At 34.3% G+C, this 23,343-nt stretch overlaps 1 protein-coding gene across 3 annotated transcripts in view; it reads left to right on the top strand.

Annotated features, from left to right (window-relative positions):
• Nucleotides 1-22,991, top strand: part of LOC122216109 (WD repeat containing planar cell polarity effector) — a 351,781-nt gene extending 328,790 nt beyond the window's left edge. For all 3 annotated transcript variants that reach the window (XM_042932434.1, XM_042932435.1, XM_042932436.1), the window contains 2 exons: nucleotides 14,483-14,511; nucleotides 22,348-22,991. In XM_042932434.1, coding sequence (XP_042788368.1) covers nucleotides 14,483-14,511; nucleotides 22,348-22,398 — 80 coding nt within the window. In that variant the 3' untranslated portion in view covers nucleotides 22,399-22,991. The remainder of the gene's footprint in view (nucleotides 1-14,482; nucleotides 14,512-22,347) is intronic.
• The last annotated feature ends 352 nt before the right edge of the window (nucleotides 22,992-23,343 follow it).

Below are 23,343 nucleotides of genomic sequence, written 5' to 3'. Positions count from 1 at the left end.
AAGTAATAGAGATTAGAACTGAAATAGAGAATAGAAATACATTTTTAAAAAATCAATGAAATTAAGAATTCTTTTGGGAAAATATAAAGTCAACACACCTTTAGGTAGACTAAGAAATAAAGAGAGAAGAATCAAATGATAACAGAAACAAAAGAGGAGACATTACAACTGATCCCCCAGATATAAAAAGGATTGTAAGGGACTATTACCAAAATTATACACCAGTAACTTGAAAAACCTACATGAAATAGCAAAATTCCTACAAACATACTACCTACCAAGACTGAATCAAGAAGAAACAGAAAGCCTGAAAGACCAATAGCAAATGAGAAAAGTAAAGGAGTAATTAAAAACCTTCCAACAAAGAAAAGTCCAGGACCAGATGGATTCACAGGTGAATCCTACCAATCATCAAAAAAATTAATACCAGTCCTCTCCAAACACTTCCAAAAAGTCAAAGAAGAGGGAACACTTCCACCTATTCTATGAGACCAACACCACCGTGATACCAAAGACTGACAAAGACACCAGAAGAGAAGAAAACTACAAGTCAAACATCTCTGACAAACATAGTTGCAAGAATCCCCAACAAAATACTAGCAAACTTAGTTCAAGAGCACATTAAAAGAATCATATCCTTGGAATGCAAGGATCGTTCAACATAGAAAAATCAGTAAATGTGACATGCCACATTTAACAGAACAAAGGATAAAATTAACATAATCATCTCAATACACGCAGGAAAAGCATTTGACAAAATTCATCTCCTTCTCATGGTAAGAAAGAAAAAACTCTCAACAAAGCAAGTACTAAAACAAATGCACCTCAACACAATAAAGGCCATTTGTGAAAAGGCCACAGGTAACATCGTACTCAACAGTGAAAAGCTGAAAGCATCACATTTAACTTCTAAAACAAGGATGTCCACTTCCCCCCTCTCCAATTCAACATGGTACTTAAAGTATAAGGCAGAACAATTAAAAACAAAAAGTAAACAAAGGCACCCAAATTGCAAAGGAAGAAGTGAAACTACCTGTTTGCAAATGACATAATCTTAAATGTAGAAAACCTTAAAGACTCCACAAAAAACAGAGTACATGGATTCAGTAACAACACAGGATACAAAACCAACATACAAAAATCAACTACATTTCTATATATTAACCACCTACCAAAAAAGAAATTTAAAAAACAGTTCCATTTACAATAATATTTTTTAAAAAAGAAATACTTAAGTATAAATTTAACCAAGGAGTAAAACCCTTATACACGTAAAACTACAAAACACTGACTTAAGAAATTTAAAAAGGGGGCACCTGGGTGGCTCAGTCAGTAAAGCATCCAACTTTAGCTCAGGTCATGATCTTGCAGTTCGTAAGTTCGAGCCCCATGTAGGGCCCTGTGCTGACAGCTCAAAGCCTGGAGCTTCCTTCAGATTCTGTGTCTCCCTCTCTCTCTGCCCCTCCCCCACCAACACTCTATCTCCTTCTCTCAAAAATAAACATTTTTTAAAGAAATAAATTTAAAAAGAAATAAATGGGGTGCCTGGTGGCTCAGTCAGTTAAGCATCTGATTCTTGATTTCTGCTCAGGTCATGATTTCACAGTCCTGGGATGGAGCATCACGTCAGGCTCCATGCTGGGCGTGGAGCTTGCTTGAGATTCTTTTCCCCTCTCCCTCTGCCCCTCTCCTGCTCACACAATCTCTCTCTCTATCTCTCTCTCTCTCTCAAAACAAAAACAAAACAAATACTTAGAAGGACATCTCATGTTTATGTACTAGAAGACTCAGTATTGTTAAAAAGCTCGTATTTCCTGGGGCACCTGAGTGGCTCCATCAGTTAAGCATCCTACTTTGGTTCAGGTCATTATCTCACATTTCATGGGTTCAAGCACCCATTAAGCACCCATCAGGCTCTGTGCTGACATCTTGGAGCCTGGAACCTGTCTCAGATTCTGTGTCTCACTCTCTCTCCTTCCCTCCCCTGCTTGTGCTCTGTGTCTCTGTCTCTCTCTCCCCCACCTCTCTCAAAAATAAACATTTTAAAAATTTGTTTAAAAAAAGCTCATCCTGGGGTGCCTGGGTGGCTCAGTCAGTTGAGCATCTGACTTCGGCTCGGGTCATGATCTCACAGTTCGTGAGTTTGAGCTCCGTGTCGGGTTCTGTGCTGACAGCTCAGAGCCTGGGGCCTGCTTCAGATTCTGTGCCTCCCTCTCTCTCCACCCCTCCTCCTGTCTGTCTGTCTCTCTCTCTCTCTCTCTCTCTCTCTCTCTCCCCCTCAAAATAAACATTAAAAAAAAAAAAAAAGCTCATACTTCCCAAAGCAGTTTGTACATTCAATGCAATCTTTATCAAAACCCCAATGGCATTTGTTACAAAAACAGAAGACAATACTAAAATTTTTTTTGGAACTACAGAAAACCCCAAATAGCTCAAAAAATTTTGATCAAGAATAAAGCTGGAGGTATCATACTGCCCAATTCAAACATATTACAAATTTATAATAATCTAAACAGTATGGTATGGGCAGAAAAACAGAAATATAAATTAATGAAACAGAATAGAGCACCAGAACTAAGTCCATGCATATAAGAATCAACTGATCTTCAGTAAGGGTGCCACGAATACACACGTGGAAAAGACCATTTCTTCCATAAATGCTGGGAGAAAAATTAGAAATTTACATGTAAATAAATGAAACTGGACCCTTATCTCACTCCATTTTGAATAATCAACTCAAAATGGATTAAAGACCTAAACTCAAAACCTGAAACAATAAAGTCTTAGAAGAAAATCTAGGGTAAAAGCTACCAGACATTGGACTAGCCAATGATTTCTTGGATAGGACACCAAAAGCACAGGCAACAAAAGCAAAAATAGACAAATGAGATTAAATCAAACTAAAAAACTTCTTTACAAAAACGAAGCCCTCAACAAAATAAAAAGGCAACCCACAGAATGGGAGAAAATATTTACAGGCCAAATATTAAATAAGGGTAAGTTAATACCCCAAATTTATAAATAATTACAACTCTCGGTATACAGAGGAATATTATTCAGCCTTAAAAAAGGAAATCCTGCCATTTGCCACAACATGGATGCGCCTAAAGGACATGATGCTAAGTAAACTAAGCCAGACACAGACAAATCTTGGGGCTCCTGGGTGGCTCAGTCGGTTAACTTCAGCTTCAACTTTAACTTCAGCTCAGGTCATGATTTCATGGTTTATGAGTTCAAGGTCTATGCTGGGCTCTGCACCAACAATACGGAGTCCGCTTGAGATTCTCTCTCTCTCCCTTTCTCTCCGCCCCTCCTCTACTTGTGCTTTCTCTCTCAAAATAAAATTTAAAAACTTAAAAAAAAAAAAGCAAGACATGATCTCAATTATATGTGGAGTCCAAAATAGTCAAATACATAGAAGCAGAGAGTAGAATGGTGGTTGCCAGGGGCTGTGGAGAGGAGGAAATGGGAATCTGTTGGTCAAAGAGTACAAAATTTAATTTATGCAAAACGTTCTGGAGATCTACTGTATGTGACCTGTAATGTTTAATACCGTATTTTAAAATTTTCTGAGAGAGTAGGTATTATGATAAGTGCTCTTACCACAAAGGAAAAAAGGAAAAACAACAAAGGGGGTATGGGAGGAAACTTTTGGAAATGATAGATAAGTTTAGGGCAATTATAGTAATGATGGTTTCACAGGTGTATACGTATCTCCAAACCCATCAAGTTGTATACGTTTAAACATCTACAGCTTTTTGTATCACTGTGGTTAATATAGTTTCCTTCATGGTATTAAAAAATGTAATTGAAGGGGCACCTAGGTGGTTCAGTCATTTAAGCATCTGACTTTGGCTCGGGTCATGATCTCATGGTTCCTGGGTTCAAGGCCAGCGTCAGGCTCTGTGCTAACAGCTCAGAGCCTGGAGCCTGCTTTAGATTCTGTCTCCCTCTCTCTCTGCCCCTCTCCTGCTTGCACTCTTTCTCTCTCTCAAAAATGAACAAACATTAAAAAAATAAAAAAAGAGAAATGTAATTGAAGACCTTGAGTTATTTTGGAACAACCAATATCTGGATGTGGGATTCTGTCATTTTGACAGTGACAGTCATTGTACTTGCCTCGTTCCAGGTTGCCTATATCTCCTGGAAATGAACTGTGCACTTGTTTGGCATTCCAGTTTTTGCAGCTGCCACCTAGGGGGATACCCTTTGATCACCTAGCTCTGGTGGCCAGCAAGGCTTACATTCAAAAGGACTGTAATAAATGGAGAAAGAGTTCTTAACCAGCTACCCTAGGGCACAGCAGAAAGGCAGCAGACTGAAATGCCTGGTCTTTCTGTGAAAGAGGTGTATAAGATACCTTCTTGGCTGCACCCTGAGGGACAGGATTCTAATTTAATACACATCTAAGAGCCAACTGTAATCCTCTCCAGAGATCTCAGAGGGTGGGAACTATCTTCCTGCTCTCCCTCTGCCCTACTCCAGGTCACTGGTGTTTCTGAGAAAGGAGCTTGTATACTTGGTTGGTGCTTCAACTTTTGTCTGCTGCCGAGAGGACAAGTTCCTTGATATCCTAACTCTTGGTGACCGGTGGGACCTGCATTCACAGGCTACCATTTCAGAGGGAATGGCAAAAACACTCCCAGTCTTCCCATGAAAGAGTCATGTCTGCATACTTTAAAAGCTACTGCCTGAGGGTTTGTTTCCAATCAGTCTGAATCTATGAGCCAACCAAGATCTTCCCCTTTTGGACTCTGACAGGTCTTGGCAAACCCGCAACTATTGACAGCCACTAAGAATAAAGTAGGCTGCTTGGAGAAGCACAAAGGTTTGAGAGACTTGGGTTGAAAGATGAAAATCATTCCTATGAGGTACTGCTTCAAAACAGGGAATGGCAGCTGTTTTATCTAATGCATAGAAACTAACACAGAGAGTCAAGAAAATGAAGAAAGAGGAATAGGTTCCGTATGAAAGCAAGATGAAACCTCAGAAAAACATTTTCATGAAACAAGTAAGTGATTTACCTGATTAAAAGTTCAAAATGACAGTCATAAAGATGCTTACCAATCTTGCCAGAAAAATGTATGAACAAAGTTTATGAACAAATTTTAACAAAGAGAAAATATAGGAAAGTGTCAAATAAAAGTCACAGAGCTGATAGATACAATAACAGAATTGAAAAATACAACACAGAGATTCAACATCAAAGCAGATGAATGAGAAGAAAGTAGCAGTGAATTCAAGGACAGGTCAGCAGAACTCATCTAAATAGCAGCAGGAAGAAAAAAAAAGTGCAGATAATTTAAGGGGTTTATGAGAGAGCATCAAGTGGACCAACATTCATATTATAGGAGTTCCAGAATGAGAAGAGACAGAGAAGGGGTAGAGAACTTAAAGACATAATAGCTAAAAACTTCCCTACTCTTGGAGACCCACTCTAAAACACATTATAATTGTCTAAAGTTAAAGATAAGGAGGGAATCTTTTTTTTTTTTTTTTTTTTTTTTTGGTAATTGGTCCAGCCTCGCATCTGTGTGTTTTTTTTTTAATTCCAGTAAGTTAATGTTCAGTGTTATATTCATTTCAGGTGTGCAATATAGTGATTCAACAATTCTGTATATTTGTCAGTACTCATCAAGATAAGTGTATTCTTAATTCCCTTCACCTATTTCACCCCCACCCCTACCTACCTCCCCTCTGGTAACCACCAGTTTGTTCTTCATATTTAAAGTCTGGTTTTTGGTTTGTCTTTTTTTTTTTCCTTTGTTTGTTCATCTGTTTCTTCAATTTCACATGAGTGAAATCATATGGTATTTGTCTTTCTATGACTTATTTCACTTAGCATATACTCCCTAGATCCACCCATGTTGTTGCACATGGCAAGATTTCATTGTTTTTATGGATGATTAATATTCCATTGTGTGTATATATATATATACACACATATATACACATATATACATATATATAAAGAAGTGGTATATATATATATATATATATATATACCACTTCTTTATCCATTCATCCATAGATAGGACACTTGGGCTGCTTCCATAATTTGGCTATTGTAAATAATGCTATAACAGGGGTACATCTATCTTTATAAACTAGTGGTTTTTTATTCTTTGGGTAAATACCCAGTAGTGGAATTACTGGATCATATGGTAGTTATGTTTTTAATTTTTTGTTTAATTTTTTTTAAAGTTCATTTATTTTGAGACAGAGAGAAGGTGAGCAGGGGAGGAGCAGAGAGAGAGAAAGAGAAAGAGAGAGAGAGAGAATCCCAAGGAGCTCTGCAGGACCAGCACAGAGCCAACTTGGGGCTTGAACTCACGAAACTGTGAGATCAAGACCTGCACTGAAGTCAACAGTCAGATACTTAACTGACTGAGCCACCCAGGTGCCTCTGTTTTTAATTTTTTTAGGAAACTCCATACTGTTTTCCACAATGGCTGCACTAGTTTGCATTCCCACCAACAGTGCACAAGAGTTCCTTTTTCTCCACATCCTTGCCAACACTTGTTGTTTCTTGTCTTTTATATTTTAGCCATTTTGACAGGTGTGAGGTAATATCTCATTATGGTTTGATTTGCATTTCCCTGATGATGAATGATGGGGAACATCTTTTCATGTGTCTGTTGGCCATCTGAATGCTTTCTTTGGGGAAATATCTGTTTATGTTGTCTGCCCATTTTTTAAATTGGATTTTTTTTTTGGTGTTGAGTTGTATCAGTTCTTTATATATTTTAAATACTAACCCTTTTTCAGATATGTCATTTGCAAATACCTTTTTCCATTCAGTAGGTTGTTTTTTATAGTTTTGTTGATTGTTTCCTTTGCTGTGCAGAAGCTTTTTATTTTGATGTAATCCAAATAGTTTATTTTTGCTTTTGTTTCCCTTCCCTCAGGACACATGTCTAGGAAAATGTTGCTATGGCCATTGTCAGAGAAATTATAACCAGTGCTCTCTTCTAGGATTTTTATGGTTTCAGGTCTCACATTTAAGTTCTTAATCTATTTGGGGTTTATTTTTGTGTATGGTGTAAGAAAGTGGTCCAATTCCATTCTTTTCGTATTGCTGTCCAATCTTCCCAGCACCATTTGTTGAGTCTTTTTCCCATTGCATATTCTGCCTCCTTTGTTGAAGATTAATTGAACATGTAATTGTAGGTTTATTTCTGGGTTTTCCATTCTATTCCTTTGATCTATATGTGTTTGTTTTTGTGCCGGTACTATACTGTCTTGATCACTATAGCTTTGTAGTATAATATGAAGTTTCTAATTGTGATGCCTCTAGTTTTGATTTTCTTTTTCAAGACTGCTTTGGCTATGCAGGGTCATTTGTAGTTCCATACAAATTTTAGGATTATTTGTTCCATGAAAAATGCTGCTAGTATTTTGATAGGGATTGTATTAAATCTGTAGATTTCTTTGGGTATTTTAACAATATTTGTTCTTAAAACAAGGAGAGAATCTTAAAAGCATCAAGAGAAAAACAATTAGTTAAATGCAAGTGAAATCCCATAAGAAAATCAAGACTTTTGAGTGGAAACTTGGCAGGCCAGAGGGAGTAGGCACAATATATTCAAAATAATGATAGAAAAAGACTGCCAACAAGACTCTCTAGCAAAGATGTCCTTAAGATTTGGGGTGGGGGGGGTGTGTGAATGAGTTTTCCAGACAAGCAAAAGCTTCAGGAGTTTATTACCCCTAGACCTGACTTACAATAAATGTTAAAGGGACTTCCTTAAGCTTAAACATAAGGCACTAATTAACAATAGGAAAACATAGGAAAGTATAAATCTCAGTAGTCAAGGTAAATATAGCAAATATCAGAAATAATCTTATATTGTAAAGGTGGTTGGTTAACTACTAATAAATCTAGTATGATGGTTAAAAGACAAAAGTAGTAAAAATACCTGTAACTACAATAATTTGTAAGTTAATATTGAAAACTAAAAGATTTAAATTGTGACATCAAAACAAAATGTGGAAGAGGGAGAAAAGATGTCAGGTTTAGAATACATCTGAACTTAAGCTATTAACTTAAAATAGACCATCTTTATTTATTTCTATGTGATGTGAGATATATGTAAGCCTCATGGTAACCACAAAGCAAAAACCTATAGATACACAAAAGATAGGAGATCTATAAGCCTATTACTACAGAAAATTATCAAATCACAAAAGAAAAAAGAAAGAAAAATAGAAAGGAATAAAGAAATTTTAAGAACAGCCAGAAAACAATTAACAAAATGCCAATAACTACCTACTCACCAATAAATTGCTTTAAATGAAAATGAGCTAAATTCTCCAATAAAAAGCCAGAGAGTGGGGTAGCTGGATGGCTCAGTCAGCTGAGCATCCAACTCTTGATTTTGGCTTAGGTCACGATACCACAGTTTTGTGGGTTTGAGCCCTGGGCTGGGCTCTGCACTGACAGTGAGGAGCCTACTTGAGATTCTCCCTCTCTCTATTCCCTCTCCCACTCATGCTCTCTCTGAAAATAAATAAATAAACTTAAAAAAAAAAAAGACACAGACTGGCTGAACGAATGATAATAGAAGATGCATCTATATGCTGCCTACGAGAGACTCACTTCAGATGTAAGGACAGGCAAACTGAAAGTAAAGAGTGGAAAAAATATACTCCATGCAAATGAAAAGCAAAAGAAAGCTGGGGTAGGTATACTTATAGCAGACAAAATACACTTTAAGACAGACTATAATAAGAAACAAACAAGGTCATAAAATAATGATAAAAGGACCAACCAAACAAGAGGATATAACATTTGTAAATATTTATTCACCCAATGAAGAAGCACCTAAATACATAAAGCAAACATTGATCAATGTCAAGGGAGAAACAGACATCAATTAAAAAATAGTAGGGGACTTAAATTCCCCACTTTCATCAATTAGATCATCAAAACAGAAAATCTATTCAAGGGGTACCTGGGTGGCTCAGTTGGTTAAGCATCTAACTCTTGATTTCAGCTCAAGTCATGATCTCATGGTTCATGGAATTGAGCCCTGTGTTGGACTCTGCGCTGACAGTGTGGAACTTTCTTGGGAGTCTCTGTCTCTCCCTCTCTCTCTGCCCCTCCTCGATTCACACACTCATGCTCTCTCTTTCTCAAAGTAAATAAACATTACAAAAAGAAAATATTAAAAACCATTTTACTTAAATGACATGTTAGACTAGGTGGACTTAACACACACAGAACCCTCTATCCAAGCAACAGAATACATAGTCTTCTTAATCTCACATGGAACATTCTCTAGGAAGAATCATATGTTGCACCACACAAGTCTTCACAAATTTAAGAGAACTGAATCATATCAAGCATCTTTTCTCACCACAGTGGTATGAAACTAAAAATCAGTTATAAGAAGGAAAGTGGAAAATTTATAAATATGTGAAGATTGAACAACATTGTACCAAACAGTCCATGCATCAAAGAAGAAACCAAAAGAAAAAGCAAATTCCTTGACAAATTTTAAAATGGAAATACAACATATCAAAACTCATGGGATGCATCAAAAGCAGCTGTAAGAGGGAAGTTAATAATGACAAATGCCTTCACTAAGAAACAAGGGGTCAAATAAACAACCTAACTTTATACTTCAAGAAACTAGAAAAGAAGAACTAAACCCAAAGTTAGCAGAAAGAAATAGCAACGAAAAGAGCAGAAATAAATGAAATGTGACTAAAAAAAAAAAAAAAGAAAGCAGAAATGAAACTGGCTTCCCAGAAATTTTTACAAAGGATAGGAGACTACCATGAACAATTATAATTCAACAAATTGGAAAATCTGAAGAAATGGATAAAACTCTAGGAGCATACAGCCTATCAACGTGAATCATGAAGATACAGAAAAGTAAATTAAATCTCTAATCAAAAATCTCCCCCAAAAGAAAATTCCAGGACCAGATGGTTTCACTGACGAATTCTACCCATTTAAGTAAGAGTAACAATCCTCTGAAACTCTTCCCAAAAAAAGTAAAGCAGAGATTTTCAAACTCATTTTACAAGGCCAGAATTACCCTAATACCAAAAGTAGCAATGACACCATACAAAAGAAAACAATAGGCTACTATCTCTGATGAACAGATGCAGAAAACCTCAACAAAATATTAGCAAATTCAACAATAACACTAAAAGGATCATACACCATGATCAAATACAGTTTATTCCAGGGATGCAAGGACTGGTTCGACATTTGTAAATCTATCAATGTCATACACCACATTAACAAAATGAAGGATAAAAATCCTATGATTTTCTCAATATATACAGAAAAATCATCTGATGGATTTCAACATCCATTTATGATTTTAAAAAATCTCAAAAAGTGGTTATAGAGGGAACATATCTCAACATAATGAAGGCCATATATGACAAGCCCACAGCTAACATTTTACTCAATGGTGAAAGCTGAAAACTTTTCCTCTGAGATCAAGAACAAGACAAGAATGCCCATTCTTATCATTTTATTCAATGCAGTATTGAAAGTCATAGCCAGAGCACTTAAGGCAAGAAAAAATAATTAACAGCTATCCAAATTGGAAAGGAAGAACTAAAACTTTATTTGCAGATGAATGGTTATAGAAAACCCAGATTCCATCAAAAAGCTGCTAGAATAAACAAATTCAGTAAAGTTGCAGGTTAAAAAAATCAACATACAAAAATCTGTTGTGTTTCTATGTAATAATATTGAACTGTCATAAAAAGACATAAAACAATCTGGTTTACAACTACATCAAAAAGTATGAAATACCTAGGAATAAATTTAACCAAGGAAGTGAGAAACATGCCCAGTGAAAACCATAAGAAATTGATGAAAGATTGAAGATGTCACAAATAAATTGAAAGAGAAACCATGATCAGATTGGAAGAATATTGTTAAAATGTCCATACTACCTAAAGGAATCTACTGATTTAATGCAATTCCTTTCAAAATTCTAATGGATCTTTCCACAAAAAAAGAATAAACAATCCTAAAATTTGTATGGAAGTACATAAGATCCCAATAGCCAAAGCAATTTTGAGAAAGAAGAATCAAGTGGGACTTGAAATCACACGTCCTGATTTCAAACTATATTACAAAGCCACAGTAATCATACAGTATGATACTGGCATAAAAAAATAAGACACATAGATCAATGGAAAAGAACTGAGAGCCCAGAATTAAACCCAAGCATATAGGGCTAATTAATTTACAATACAAGAGATAAGAATGTACAAAAGGGAAAAGATCATCTTTTCAATAAATGGTACTGGAAAAACTGTTACAGCTACATACAAAAGAATGAAACCATACCACTACCCTACATGCACAAAATAGCCTAAAATGGATTAAAGACTTGAATATGAAACCCAAAATAGGAAAACTCCTTAAGAAAATATAGGCAGTAAGAGCCTTGATTTTAATCTTGGAGACAATTTTTTGGATCTGACACTAAAAGGAAAGGCAACAAAAGCAAAAATGAACAAGTGGGACTAACATCCAACTGAAAAGTTTTGCACAGCAAAGGACCATCAACAAAATGAAAGAAAACCTACTGAATAGGAGAAAATATTTGCAAATCATATATCTGATAAGGGGTTAATATCCAAAATATATAAAGACCTGACAACTCAACAGCAAACAAACAATCCAATTAAAAAATGGGCACAGGATCTGAGGTGGTGATCCCAGGGTCATGAGATCAAGCCTTGCATCATGCTTCACACTGAGTGTGGAGACAGCTTGAGATTCTCTCCCCCTCTTTCACTGCCCCTCCAGAGTTCTCATGTGCATGCTCTCTTTCTCTCTCTCAAAAAAAACAAAAACCGGGGGTGGGGGGCAAAGGATCTAAATAGACATTTTTCTAAAGATGACATATGGATATCCAATAGGTACATGAAAAGGTGCTCAACATCAGTAATCATCAAAGAAATACAAATCAAAACCTCAGTGAGGTATCTCCTCACCCCTATAGTTATTAGCAAAAAGAAATAACAAGAGTTGGCAAGGAAGGATGTGGAGAAAAGGGAACCCTTGTACACTGTTGGTAGGAATGTACACTATAGAAAACAATATGGAGATTCTTCAAAAAAAATAATAAAATAAAATAGAACTACCATTTGATCAAGCAGTTCAACTTCTTTGTATTTGTCCAAAGCAAACAAAAATACTAACTTACAACAGTATCTACATTCTCATGTTCATTAGCATTATTCACAATAGCCAAGTCATGGAAACAACCTTTCAGTGTCCATCAGTGATTGAATATGATATAAATACACAATGGGATACTTTTCATCCATAAAAGTCAAGGAAAGCCTGTTTTTTCTGACAACATGGATGGACCTTGAGGGCATTATACTAAGTGAAATAAGTCAGACAGAGAAAGACAGATATCATATGATCTCACTCATGTGTGGAATCTTAAAAAACAAATACAAAAAACAACCCAACTCCGATATACAGAAAAGAGTTTGGTGTTTACCAGAGATGCGGGTGGTGGGAAAAATGAGTAAAGGTTATCAAAAGGTAGAAACTTTCATATATAAAATAAGTCATGGGTATATAATGTACAGCATAATGACTATAATCAATAATACTGTATCAGGGGCACCTCAGCATCCCGTTGACTGAGCATCCCACTCTTGGTTTCAGCTTATTTTGGGTCATGATCCCAGGATCATGGCGTCAGGCTCTGTGCTAGGTGTGGAGCCTGCTTGGGATTCTCTCTCTCTCCATTTGCCCCTCTCCCCTGCTCATGCACACTCTCTAAAATAAAATTTTAAAAACTAATAATAATGCTGTATTATATTTCTGAAGGGTGATTAGAGAATAAATATTAAAATTTTTCATCACAAGAGAAAATTCTAATGGCTATAGATGTTAACTAAGCATACTGTGGTGATCATTTCACAATAAATCAAATCACGTTGTATACCTAAAACTAACATAGTGTTATATGTCAATTATATCAACTTTTTAAGTGTAATATCAAATTTTTAAAAATAAAAATTCAAATTTTATTAAACATACATAGAATTATCCTGTCAAACTGCCATAAATGTTTACAGTTGCTTCTTTTTTCCAAGCACAAATAATAAACAGTTAACAGACCAGCAAAAAATAGTTTGATGATCAGCTATTAGTCTTCATCCCATACTTTGAGTACCACTGTTCAAAGAGTAACTCGCCATTAAATTTAGGGAGAAAGCTCATATCATAAATTTGTGATGAAATAACACAAACACTGGATGTTTTTAAGTCAGAAAGATCTAAAGTGTTTTGCAATTTTTGAACTATATAGCTAAGCAAAACATCCCATTCTGTACAAAAATATCCCAAAATAGCAAGTAATTTTGAGTTAGTGACAGACAAGTAACATGTATTTTTATAGAAATATAATCATCGGGGAGCCTTGGTGGCTCAGTGGGTTAAGCGTCTGACTCTTGATTTTGGCTCAGGTAAGCCCCGAGTCAGGCTCTATGCTGACAGCACTGGCCTGCTCAGGATTCTCTCTCTCTCCCTCCCACACTCATGCTCGCTCTCTCTCTCTCTCTCTCTCTCAAAAATGAATAAATTTTTTTTAAAAAAAGGAAATATAATCATTATCAAGGCATTTCTTGTTGCCAGGACTACAAGGAGAAATAAGATGCTGCTGATAAGCTTTTAAAAACATAATATACTTGGGAAGCCAGTCTAAATAAATAAAGGAAATAAATAATAATATGTTAACATAAGCATAGTGCCAAATGAGTGGTATACATGCACTAAGGGCTAGTACAGAAACATAACTGGTACCTATAAACACCCACCAATTATACACAATTACTTGTTTCAAGGATGAGAATATATAAATTAATGTCTATCTAATACCATGAATAATGGGAAATTAGACTGTAGCACTATGACATGTGTTTTCTTTCAGTCTAGTGGCATATAAATTTAAGTAAGGATGTCTCTTTTAAAAGCATCATTTAGATATACTAAGCCAGGACCTAGCAGGTATATCACTGCTATGAGAGCAAATAACCCATAAGCAAATACAGTATTCTTTTCCCTTGAGGGGAAAAAAAGCGGGGGCTTATAAAACTCAACTGAGTTTTCTAGGTAACCACCACTAATCAACTAGAATTGGCACTTAGATGAAACTTACTTGCCAATCAAGTTTTAAGGTATCATTTTAAGAACAGAGGGAACAATGTAGATATAGTCTACTCATTTGATTTCAGTGCAGCTCTTAGCCCCAAAGGTATGTATGAAAATCACTGGTAGTTTCATACTATTTTGAGGTTTGGCTATTGCTGTCTCTTGAGTTTTCAGTATTTCAATTTGTTTAAATTAGGATTTAAAATAGTCCTAATTAAAATATTTCTCTTGCTACTAAGGATATATTAAAAAGTTCTGTTAACAATTTTCAGTAAGGCTCTTTATTAGATGTCAAATAATTAATGTTGCAATATTTTATTTTTAAAGGAGAAAGGAGAGAAGACTACATAGAACAGGTAAAATGCTTTCTCTTACTGTTTATCATTAGAAAATTAAATTCCAAGAGAAAATCATACTATATGTGATTATTTTGAACTCAGAAAAAGATGCCCACTGGTATATATTAATGGGAAAATATTTTTCTAGAGAACTATTCAGTTTTGTAGTATTTCAGGGCTGTAATTATTATTAAAATAGTTATTTTTGAAAAATAAAATTATGCATAATGGAACATGTACAATGAAATTATATACATGGAATTTGCTTCAAAATAATCCAGTGGGAAGAAAGTAGGAGGTATATACATGAACTGAACTCACCATGAGTTGATAATTGATGCAGGTGGGTGATGAGTAAAATAGCAGTTTACATATATTATTCTCTCTACTCTGGTTTATGTTTGAAACTATCCAAAATTAAAAGTTAAAAATAAAAGAAAGGTTTATAATAATGACAAGGTTATCAAATTCATTTTTATTATATTTATGTATAATTTTCATAAGTAATGCATGTTGGGTCTCTCTCCATATTCTGCCATTAAAATATCTAAATTCATTTTGAGGAAATATCTATGGTTTATTATACCAATTTCAAAAAGGTTAGGTCTAAATCAGAGAAAGTCTCATAATTTTATTAAAAAGTTCTCAGCAGATTGCCATAGTAACTGATTATGAGACTTGAGTCTGAATAATCGTTCTACAATTACTAGCATTATACTTTGGAAAATCATTTCATCTATGGATGCCTCAACTTCTTCATCTATAGAACAGATAATTCCACATACCCCACGGGATTTTTATGAAGGAGTATTGTGACTATGTATGTGGTAGGACTTTGTTAATTATATGGAACTATACTAATGATAGTAATTATTAAACCATTGTTTCAATCTACTTCTTTATAGATATATTTATAAGGAAAATAATTTTAGTTCTTGATTTGCTTAGAGAAAAATATTCCATGTTACAGTTGAATACACATTCATATAATCTGCTCTTAATTTGCTAAAGCTTAAAGAAACCTAACTATAAGTTTTGTATATTTTTAAATAGATTATTTTTAAGAACACTTGTTAAAGAAAAAAAAAACTGCATCCCGTCAAAACTTTATACACATCCACTTGAATACATAAGTGCACAGGACATCCAATCAAGAAACTGATTTCCCAAGGACTTTTCTGTAAGGGTTGTTACACAGAATGAGAGGACTATCAGTTTGTGTACTGAAGTATAGAATGGTTATCATAACTTAATTATTAGGCCACAAGTCTTTAAATTCAGATATTAATACAATTTAAGTTCAGATTAGCACCAGTCATATACACGTCATGTTCAACCTTCTAGTTTCTTGTTTAGAAACTTGTTTAGGAAGATACAGATAAAATTCAGATTATAAGAGCCTATCATTATTGCTTACAAAGGTATTTCTCATTCAAAATTTCCATATACTGCATTTTAAATCAGGATTTTATGTGTTTCTTTGTATAATTTTCTTTTAGTAATTTTTTTCAGCATATTTCTCTATCACCTATTTATTTAAGTTTAACCAATTGGATATATTCAACAAGAACTAAGTTTTTAACAATAAAACAATAAAAAAAAAAGAAAGCAAAAAATAAATAAAATAAAATAAATAAAATAATGCTAGTATTTCTCAACTGCTTATTATATTACTGGCACTGGTCTCAATGCTTTAAATATTTTAATTCAGTTAATTCTCACAAGTCTATGAGTTAAAAATTACTATTAGTGCCATTTTATAGACAAGGAAACAGACACAGATATTAAGTAACTTCCCCACAGTTTATAAAGTATACTGCTGGAATTCTAACCCAAACAATCCTCTTCTAGAACAGAGTTTCTTGAACTCAGAGGTACTGACATTTGGGGCCAGATAATTCTTTGTTTTGGAGAGCTGTGCTGTGCACTTCAATTCTAAGAAAACTCTTTGGGTAGAATCTGCTGGGTGATATATAGAGAACTCCAGGTGCAAAGTTCTCTGATGCTTTGAATTAGCTGACTGTCAAAACATTTGTTACTAGAGTAGCTACATTTCTCTCAAATAGTATACATTACTGCCTGCTTATGGACCTCTCAAGAAAAAGTTTGTTCTTCAGATCCCTGTTTACCTTCTCTTTTGTGAAAAATATGAAAAGGGAATTACGTTCCATGTCTTAACTTGATGTAACTACCATCTGAAGAACAATTTATGTTAGTCTTTCTGAAAACAAATAAAAAAACAACACTCTGACAGTTTTTCCCTGCAATAGGAAGGCAATTCCACAAATGCTTAACTCCTTCTCACTTTTAAAATTTATAGACAGTCTTCAGAGTTACCCTACTAATCTCAGATGTCCTGAAATTTGGGAGATGTTCTCTAATAGATGTGGTACACTCTAAGAAGATTTTTACCCACTTTCTCCAGAACTATTTTGAAATACGCATTTAAACAGATCTTAACTGAGCTACAGTTAACAGTCAATCACAGCAAAGAAAAAACAAATTAGGAAAGTCATGAGTGATTAAAATGGCAAATTTTATGTTATGTATATTTCACCCCACAATTAAAAAGAAATAAAACTACTAGAAGTCTGGCTGGCTCTTGGGAAGATTTTGGGAAGGATTTGTACTGGCAAATGCTGAGGAAAAGAATTTGATTTCTCCATTAAACTTTAATCAATTTGGAAGAGGATAACTTGGGCTTGCATGTCGGAATACATTTCTAGGTATGGAGCATACCTCTTGTTTCCCACTGACTTCAGTCATAAATAGGTAATAAATTGTACAGTCATATAGCTATATTGTTTTACCTGTACTACTCACTGGCATACTGTCTGGAAAAAATCTTAGACTTGGAAATGCCAGAAACTCATTTTTTTAATGTGGAATTAGAACAGATATACCAATCTGCTGTTTATATTGCTCTTTTTGTGTTCTTCTATCATCCAACAAGGTGGATTCCAACCAGAAAGAGCAGTATGAATAGAAGAAAGTATATTTGTGTGTCTATGTTGTCAATATGTAAATGTTAGGGATATATGTATACACACATATATTATATTTACATATACATTTATATGTAATATAAACCTAAATACCTACATATATTCATATACTTACATATAAATTTATATGTAATATATATTTTTTACATATAAAACATATACATACATATATACACATATATTTACATGTATTTGGAAATATATTTACATACTGACAATTATCCATGTTAACAAGGAGCACGTTATATAACTGAAGTTTAAGTAATTTGTACAAGTGTGATAAAAGCAATTTTTGGTTGTCACTTCTATCATAAAGCTTTTTTTTTTTAAGTTTATTTATTTTGGGGACAGAGAGAGACCGAGCATGAATGGGGGAGGGTCAGAGAGAGAAGGAGACACAGAATCCGAAGCAGGCTCCAGGCTCCAAGCTGTCAGCACAGAGCCCGACGCGGGGCTCGAACTCACGGACCGCGAGATCATGACCTGAGCCAAAGTCGGACGCTCAACCGACTGAGCCACCCAGGGACCCCTCATAAAGCTTATTAATCTACTTGATGGATAACAACATCTTCATATATTTGTTAAGATGGGAAAGGTGCTAAACTCGTCTCATACTTATTTCTGTCCTCCAAAGGATAATTTTTGAAAAATATTTTTAAATATATAAACCTATTACCCAAAGAGGAGAGTTAGATAAACCATTAGGTAGAAAACAAAAGGGTCAGCACAGCCATAAAAAGTAGTCATTCTTCATAGAAGGAACCAATTTATCTTAGTATTTCTGACCTGTCTACTTTCTGAAAGATTTGGAGCTGAGTTCACAAAATTATTTTATATACAATATCAAAAATGAAATTAGACAAAGCAAATATCAATTAAAATTTGCAGAGTAAGAGATGTTGCTGAATATCTGGGCTGTTACATACAACTAAAAAGGAGTTTGGCTCTCAATTTGGGGAGGCTAAGGTAAAAAGGGGAAATAGGTTTACTTTACTTGGGGAGGCATCATGGTATAATAGAAAGAATGTAGGATTTATAGGCAAACTATCTCAGTTCCACTTTTGTTCCACTACTTCCTCACTGCTACAGCCTATTTATACCTATTTCTTAAACTGTAAAATTGGAACAGTTATATTTAACAACATCATAGGACTGCTATGTCAAATTAGGTAATGTGAAAGCATTTTGTAATTCCAAAACACCATTCATTATTATTGTCTTTACTGACTTAATTGTTTAAAGTATGCAAACAGTAAATGCAACTAAATTTAAACGTTTTTCTAGCACTGGATTCATACTCAAGAATGCCTGGAGACCCCTGAGCCTGCTTGGGATTCTCTCTCTCCCTCTCTCTGCCCCTCCCCTGCCCTCTCTCTCTTGTAAACAAACAAAGAAAGCAAGCTTGTGTTAGAAACTAAACATTCCTCAAGTAGAGTTCTGAAAAAGAACTCCTATTCACAAAGAAGTTTTCATTAGAAATCTTCTATGAAAGCTGGAATTATACTGAATCACAACTCAGTGAAGGCTATTCTGTGGAAAAGTGAGAGGACATGTTCCTAGCACCTTCCTTTCTGATGGCTGACTTAACACAGAGAAGGCTAGACAATGAGATAGTTAGCTTATCTATTAACCTCTCTCACACATGTACCAGAAACCTCAAGCCAACCTTTGGCAACTGCTAGATTGTAGTCAACTTAAGATTTCATTTTCTAGAAAGAATATCAAGCAACAAAACTCTGGAATGCTGATTAAAAATAAATCCATGTATGATACCAAATATGCAATAAGCAGAGTTAACAGTCTATAGTGAAACCGGAGTAACTGGACCACTTGCTCAAGAAAGCATCTCCTGTCACACAGGGGTGGGCTACTGGCATGCCTATAGAAAAAAGCCTTAAATGACAGAGTAAGGCAATCTTAAGAGTTCATCATAAAGTAGCCTGTGGAACACATGTTCCTTATTACTACATAAAAAAAGCTGTAGTGGAAAAAGCACCTCAGAGAAATAAAAACGAAATTCTAATCCCAGGTCTGCCACTAAATGAGTAATTATGGATAAAACACTTAACCCACGTAAGCCTTGGTCTCCTCATCTGTAAAATGAAAGGACCGCCAATTAGGAAACTTTCTTCTCTCTCTAAAATGGAACACTTCTTGGATTTAACTATTGTTGAAACAAACAAGAAACATGAGACCATTAGGGGAAACCTAATGTAAAATAATGAGATGCTCACTTAGTATTATATAGATATATAGATATAGATATAGATATAGATATAGATATAGATATCTGTATTAATTGAGGAAGAAGTCAAAATCCAGTTTGCAACAAAGCAAAGCATAACTTGTCTACAGAATTTGATTATCAAAGTCTATGTACATTTAAAAGAAAGTGACCTGGTATCACCCAACATTAGGTAACAGTAATAGGGTGTGGTTTAGAAAATGCACCAGCCCGTATGTTGAAATCAAATGAGGGTCTGGGAAAACCCTTTTGTTGCTGTAAATTATTACAAGAATTAACATGTAGCCATTCAGTCAAGGGTGAGCACAGTTTCAGCACTTAATAAAATGAAGATTAGCCTCCATCAAAACCACAACTTTCTATTACCAAACAAAATCACCTCCTCCCAAACTAGGAAATAAAGAAAGCTAAACTACCAATTCTAGTATTTATCCAGAGGCCTAAAATTTCATAAGCTTTGGTCCAATAATTCTATCTCTGCAACTCCATACCAAAGAAATAATCCTAAACACAGAAATAAAACTCATGCCTAGTAATATCTTTTAAAAATTTTCTATCACTGAGTTACTTACTTAAAAAAAAGAGGAAACTGGTAACAACACAGATTTTAACCAAAAAAAAAAAAAAAAGGAATAGTTGAGTAAAGCTACAGTATTTAATGGAATAAAATTAAGCCGTTAAAAACAAAGGCTGGAAGCAATGAAAAGTGTTCAAACTGAGGCAAAACCCTCCAAAATATATAGAACTGTATATATGATTTCAGCTGTGTTTAAAAAATATATATATATAACGTGGAAAAAAAGAGACTGGAAGCAAATACATGTTAAACCACAGTTTTAATTGACTAGTGGGACTATGGGTAATTGTTTATACTTTTCTGTGTTCCAAATTCTATTTAATGAATTGACTTTATTTCAAATAATAAGTAACTGTGTATACAAAATACATTATTTCATTAATCACCAAAATAGTCCTCCAAGTTGAATAAGGACAAGTCAATGTTATTTAGCATGGAACACATTATGATGGAAATCCTGAAATGCCCTGAAGTAAGTCTTTTACAAATAGGATGAATTTTATGAAGTTGTTTTTTTTTTTTTTTTTAAGTCCTGGGAGATTCTTAAGAAGTTAATTCTAAGGTTCCTACTTTTGAGAATTCTTTTTTTTTTTTGAAAATGTAATTCTTAACATAAGACACTATATATATATATATATGTTCTTGATATATATGTTCTTGATATATATGTTCTTGATATATATATATATTCTTGATATATATATATATATATATATATATCAGTATATATATATATCTATATATCAGTATATATAGATATATATATATATATATATATCAAGAATATGGTTGAACCAGATGATACATCGAGTATACAAAATCTGGCCTTTGGTAACAGTTATAACCGGATATTAGAGAAATAATTTACCTAGGATTTCTGCCAGTTAGTCAACAAGACCAAAAACTAAAGCCAAGTTTCTTGATGACCATTCTAGTGGTGGAGAAAACAAACTTTGGGATAGTAGCTTATAAGCCAAGAATTGGAACTTATGCTTTTTAAAAAGCTGGTACTTTCATTTTTTTTTTGTTTTTAAATTGAAAGCTACCTAAGTCTCCTGAACTTGCCAGCACACACACATAAGCCTCCAGGAATGTTAAATTTGTCATTCTTCTTGTTACCTGTTTTTCCAGGTTGGTATTTTTTTTTTTAATTTTGTATTATCAGGATTCATAGGCACATACATACATACATGCTTCCCTTACGTGTCAACCCCACACCTGTTTTCTTCTAGATAGGACAAATTTCTGAAAGGCTTCTCACTAAAAAGAAATTTAAAGATATAAGTAAGGAATAATTTTAAATTCTTAAAGAGTAATATCTGCAATTATGACATGTTAGCTTAAGTACTAACCACCATCCGTACTCTCTTTACTTTTCCCCTTTACCATTTCAACTTTAAGTAGGTTATTTCCAAATTTCAAAAATGTCCCCACTGTACTGTTTTTCAAATAATGTCATTCACCTTTGGTGTCATGTTTAAACATTCTCCAATTTCAGAATCCTATGATAAAATTTTTTGTTTATCTCTACTTAATGGGGTAGGTGGGAAGGTGAGAAAGAAAGCAAAAAATGGGAAATGGATGAAGTTCTTGTATCTCTTTGCAGCTTCATAAAATTTTATGAAGGGCTTAGAAACACCAAAATTAAGAAACAGACTTGGGGAACAGATAGTATTATAAAATCAAAAAGGTAGAATAAAAAAATGAGGATTCATAATTTGCAACTTTTTATTGCAGGAGCCTTTACATGCTTCCAAATTTCAACTAACATTTTTCCTTCTTTACCTTTTTATGCTTTGTATATTATTAATCTTTACTGCCTTTATGAACACCGTATCAAAATTTTAACAGTAAGCTGAATACATGGTTCTCTTATTTACATATATACAGTGCATTTAACTATTTTATTTTGCTTCAATGTTTTCTAATATTTATATTAAAAATATTAAAATATAAATACTAAGTCAATTATTGTTTAATCTCTACCATAAACATGATTTTAATTGTTTTTATTTGTTTACTTTCAGGAACTTGGAGATGGTGGTTCTCTCAGAATGGTTCACTTTGGTTTGGTATAAACAATGAGAAACTTTTTTACTTAAATAAAACAACACATTTCTCACATCTAAAATCTTTCATGGCCTGATACAGAGTAAAATCTCCCTATACAGATTAAAAAGAGAAAAGACAATATGAATTAGTTAAGTGTTTTAAATTGAGAGTATTCTCAAGTTACATTTTATTAGTTTCAAAAACATGTAACTTACCAGCAGTGATCCTAAGTAAAAGTCCTTATTTTCAATAATTTAAAATTTTCGAAGTTTCTTAAATTATATATTATTGGGTATAAAAAGTAAAATATTTAAACGTGGTTCTCCCAAGTATTTTAAACATTTACTCTTGTGAACTTGTTTCCATTATTAATTTGCATTATGAATAAGATATTTACTAAGCAAAACTTTAAGCCCAGACCCATTGCTGGGAGGCAGTTTTCTATGGGTCTCTTGAATTATGGCTATGAGGCAAAGAATGCCCCTTGGAGCCAGATACCATCTCCCTCTAGAGCACAGACCAGACATGCTTACTGCCCATTTGAAAAGTTCTGTTTTGGGGGCATCTGGGTGACTTAGTGGGTTGGGCCTCCAACTCTTGATTTCGGCACAGGTCATGATCTCACAATTCATGGGTTTGAGCCCTGCATGGGCCTCTGTTCTGACCGTGCAGAACCTGCTTGGGATTCTTTCTCTCTCCCTCTCTCTCTGTTCCTCACCTGCTCTCTCAAAAATAAATAAATAAGCTTTTTTAAAAAAAAAAGTTTTGTTTTGTTTTTAAAGATTCTATTTTTAAGTAATCTATACCTCTCAATTTGGGGCTCAAAGAAGACCAAGAGTCACATGCTCCACCGACCAAGCCAGGCAGTCTCCCTGACCATGTGAAAGAATTAAAGTTCCCTAAACTCAGAGTTCCTAGCTTTTACACAGCCCACCTAGTGTGCAGGGGTCATCTGACCTTCTTGACATCAC

This window comes from Panthera leo, chromosome A3 (assembly GCF_018350215.1).
Source record: "Panthera leo isolate Ple1 chromosome A3, P.leo_Ple1_pat1.1, whole genome shotgun sequence".
NCBI classification, from domain to species: Eukaryota; Metazoa; Chordata; class Mammalia; order Carnivora; family Felidae; genus Panthera; species Panthera leo.
This window is presented reverse-complemented; position numbering and strand designations above follow the sequence as displayed.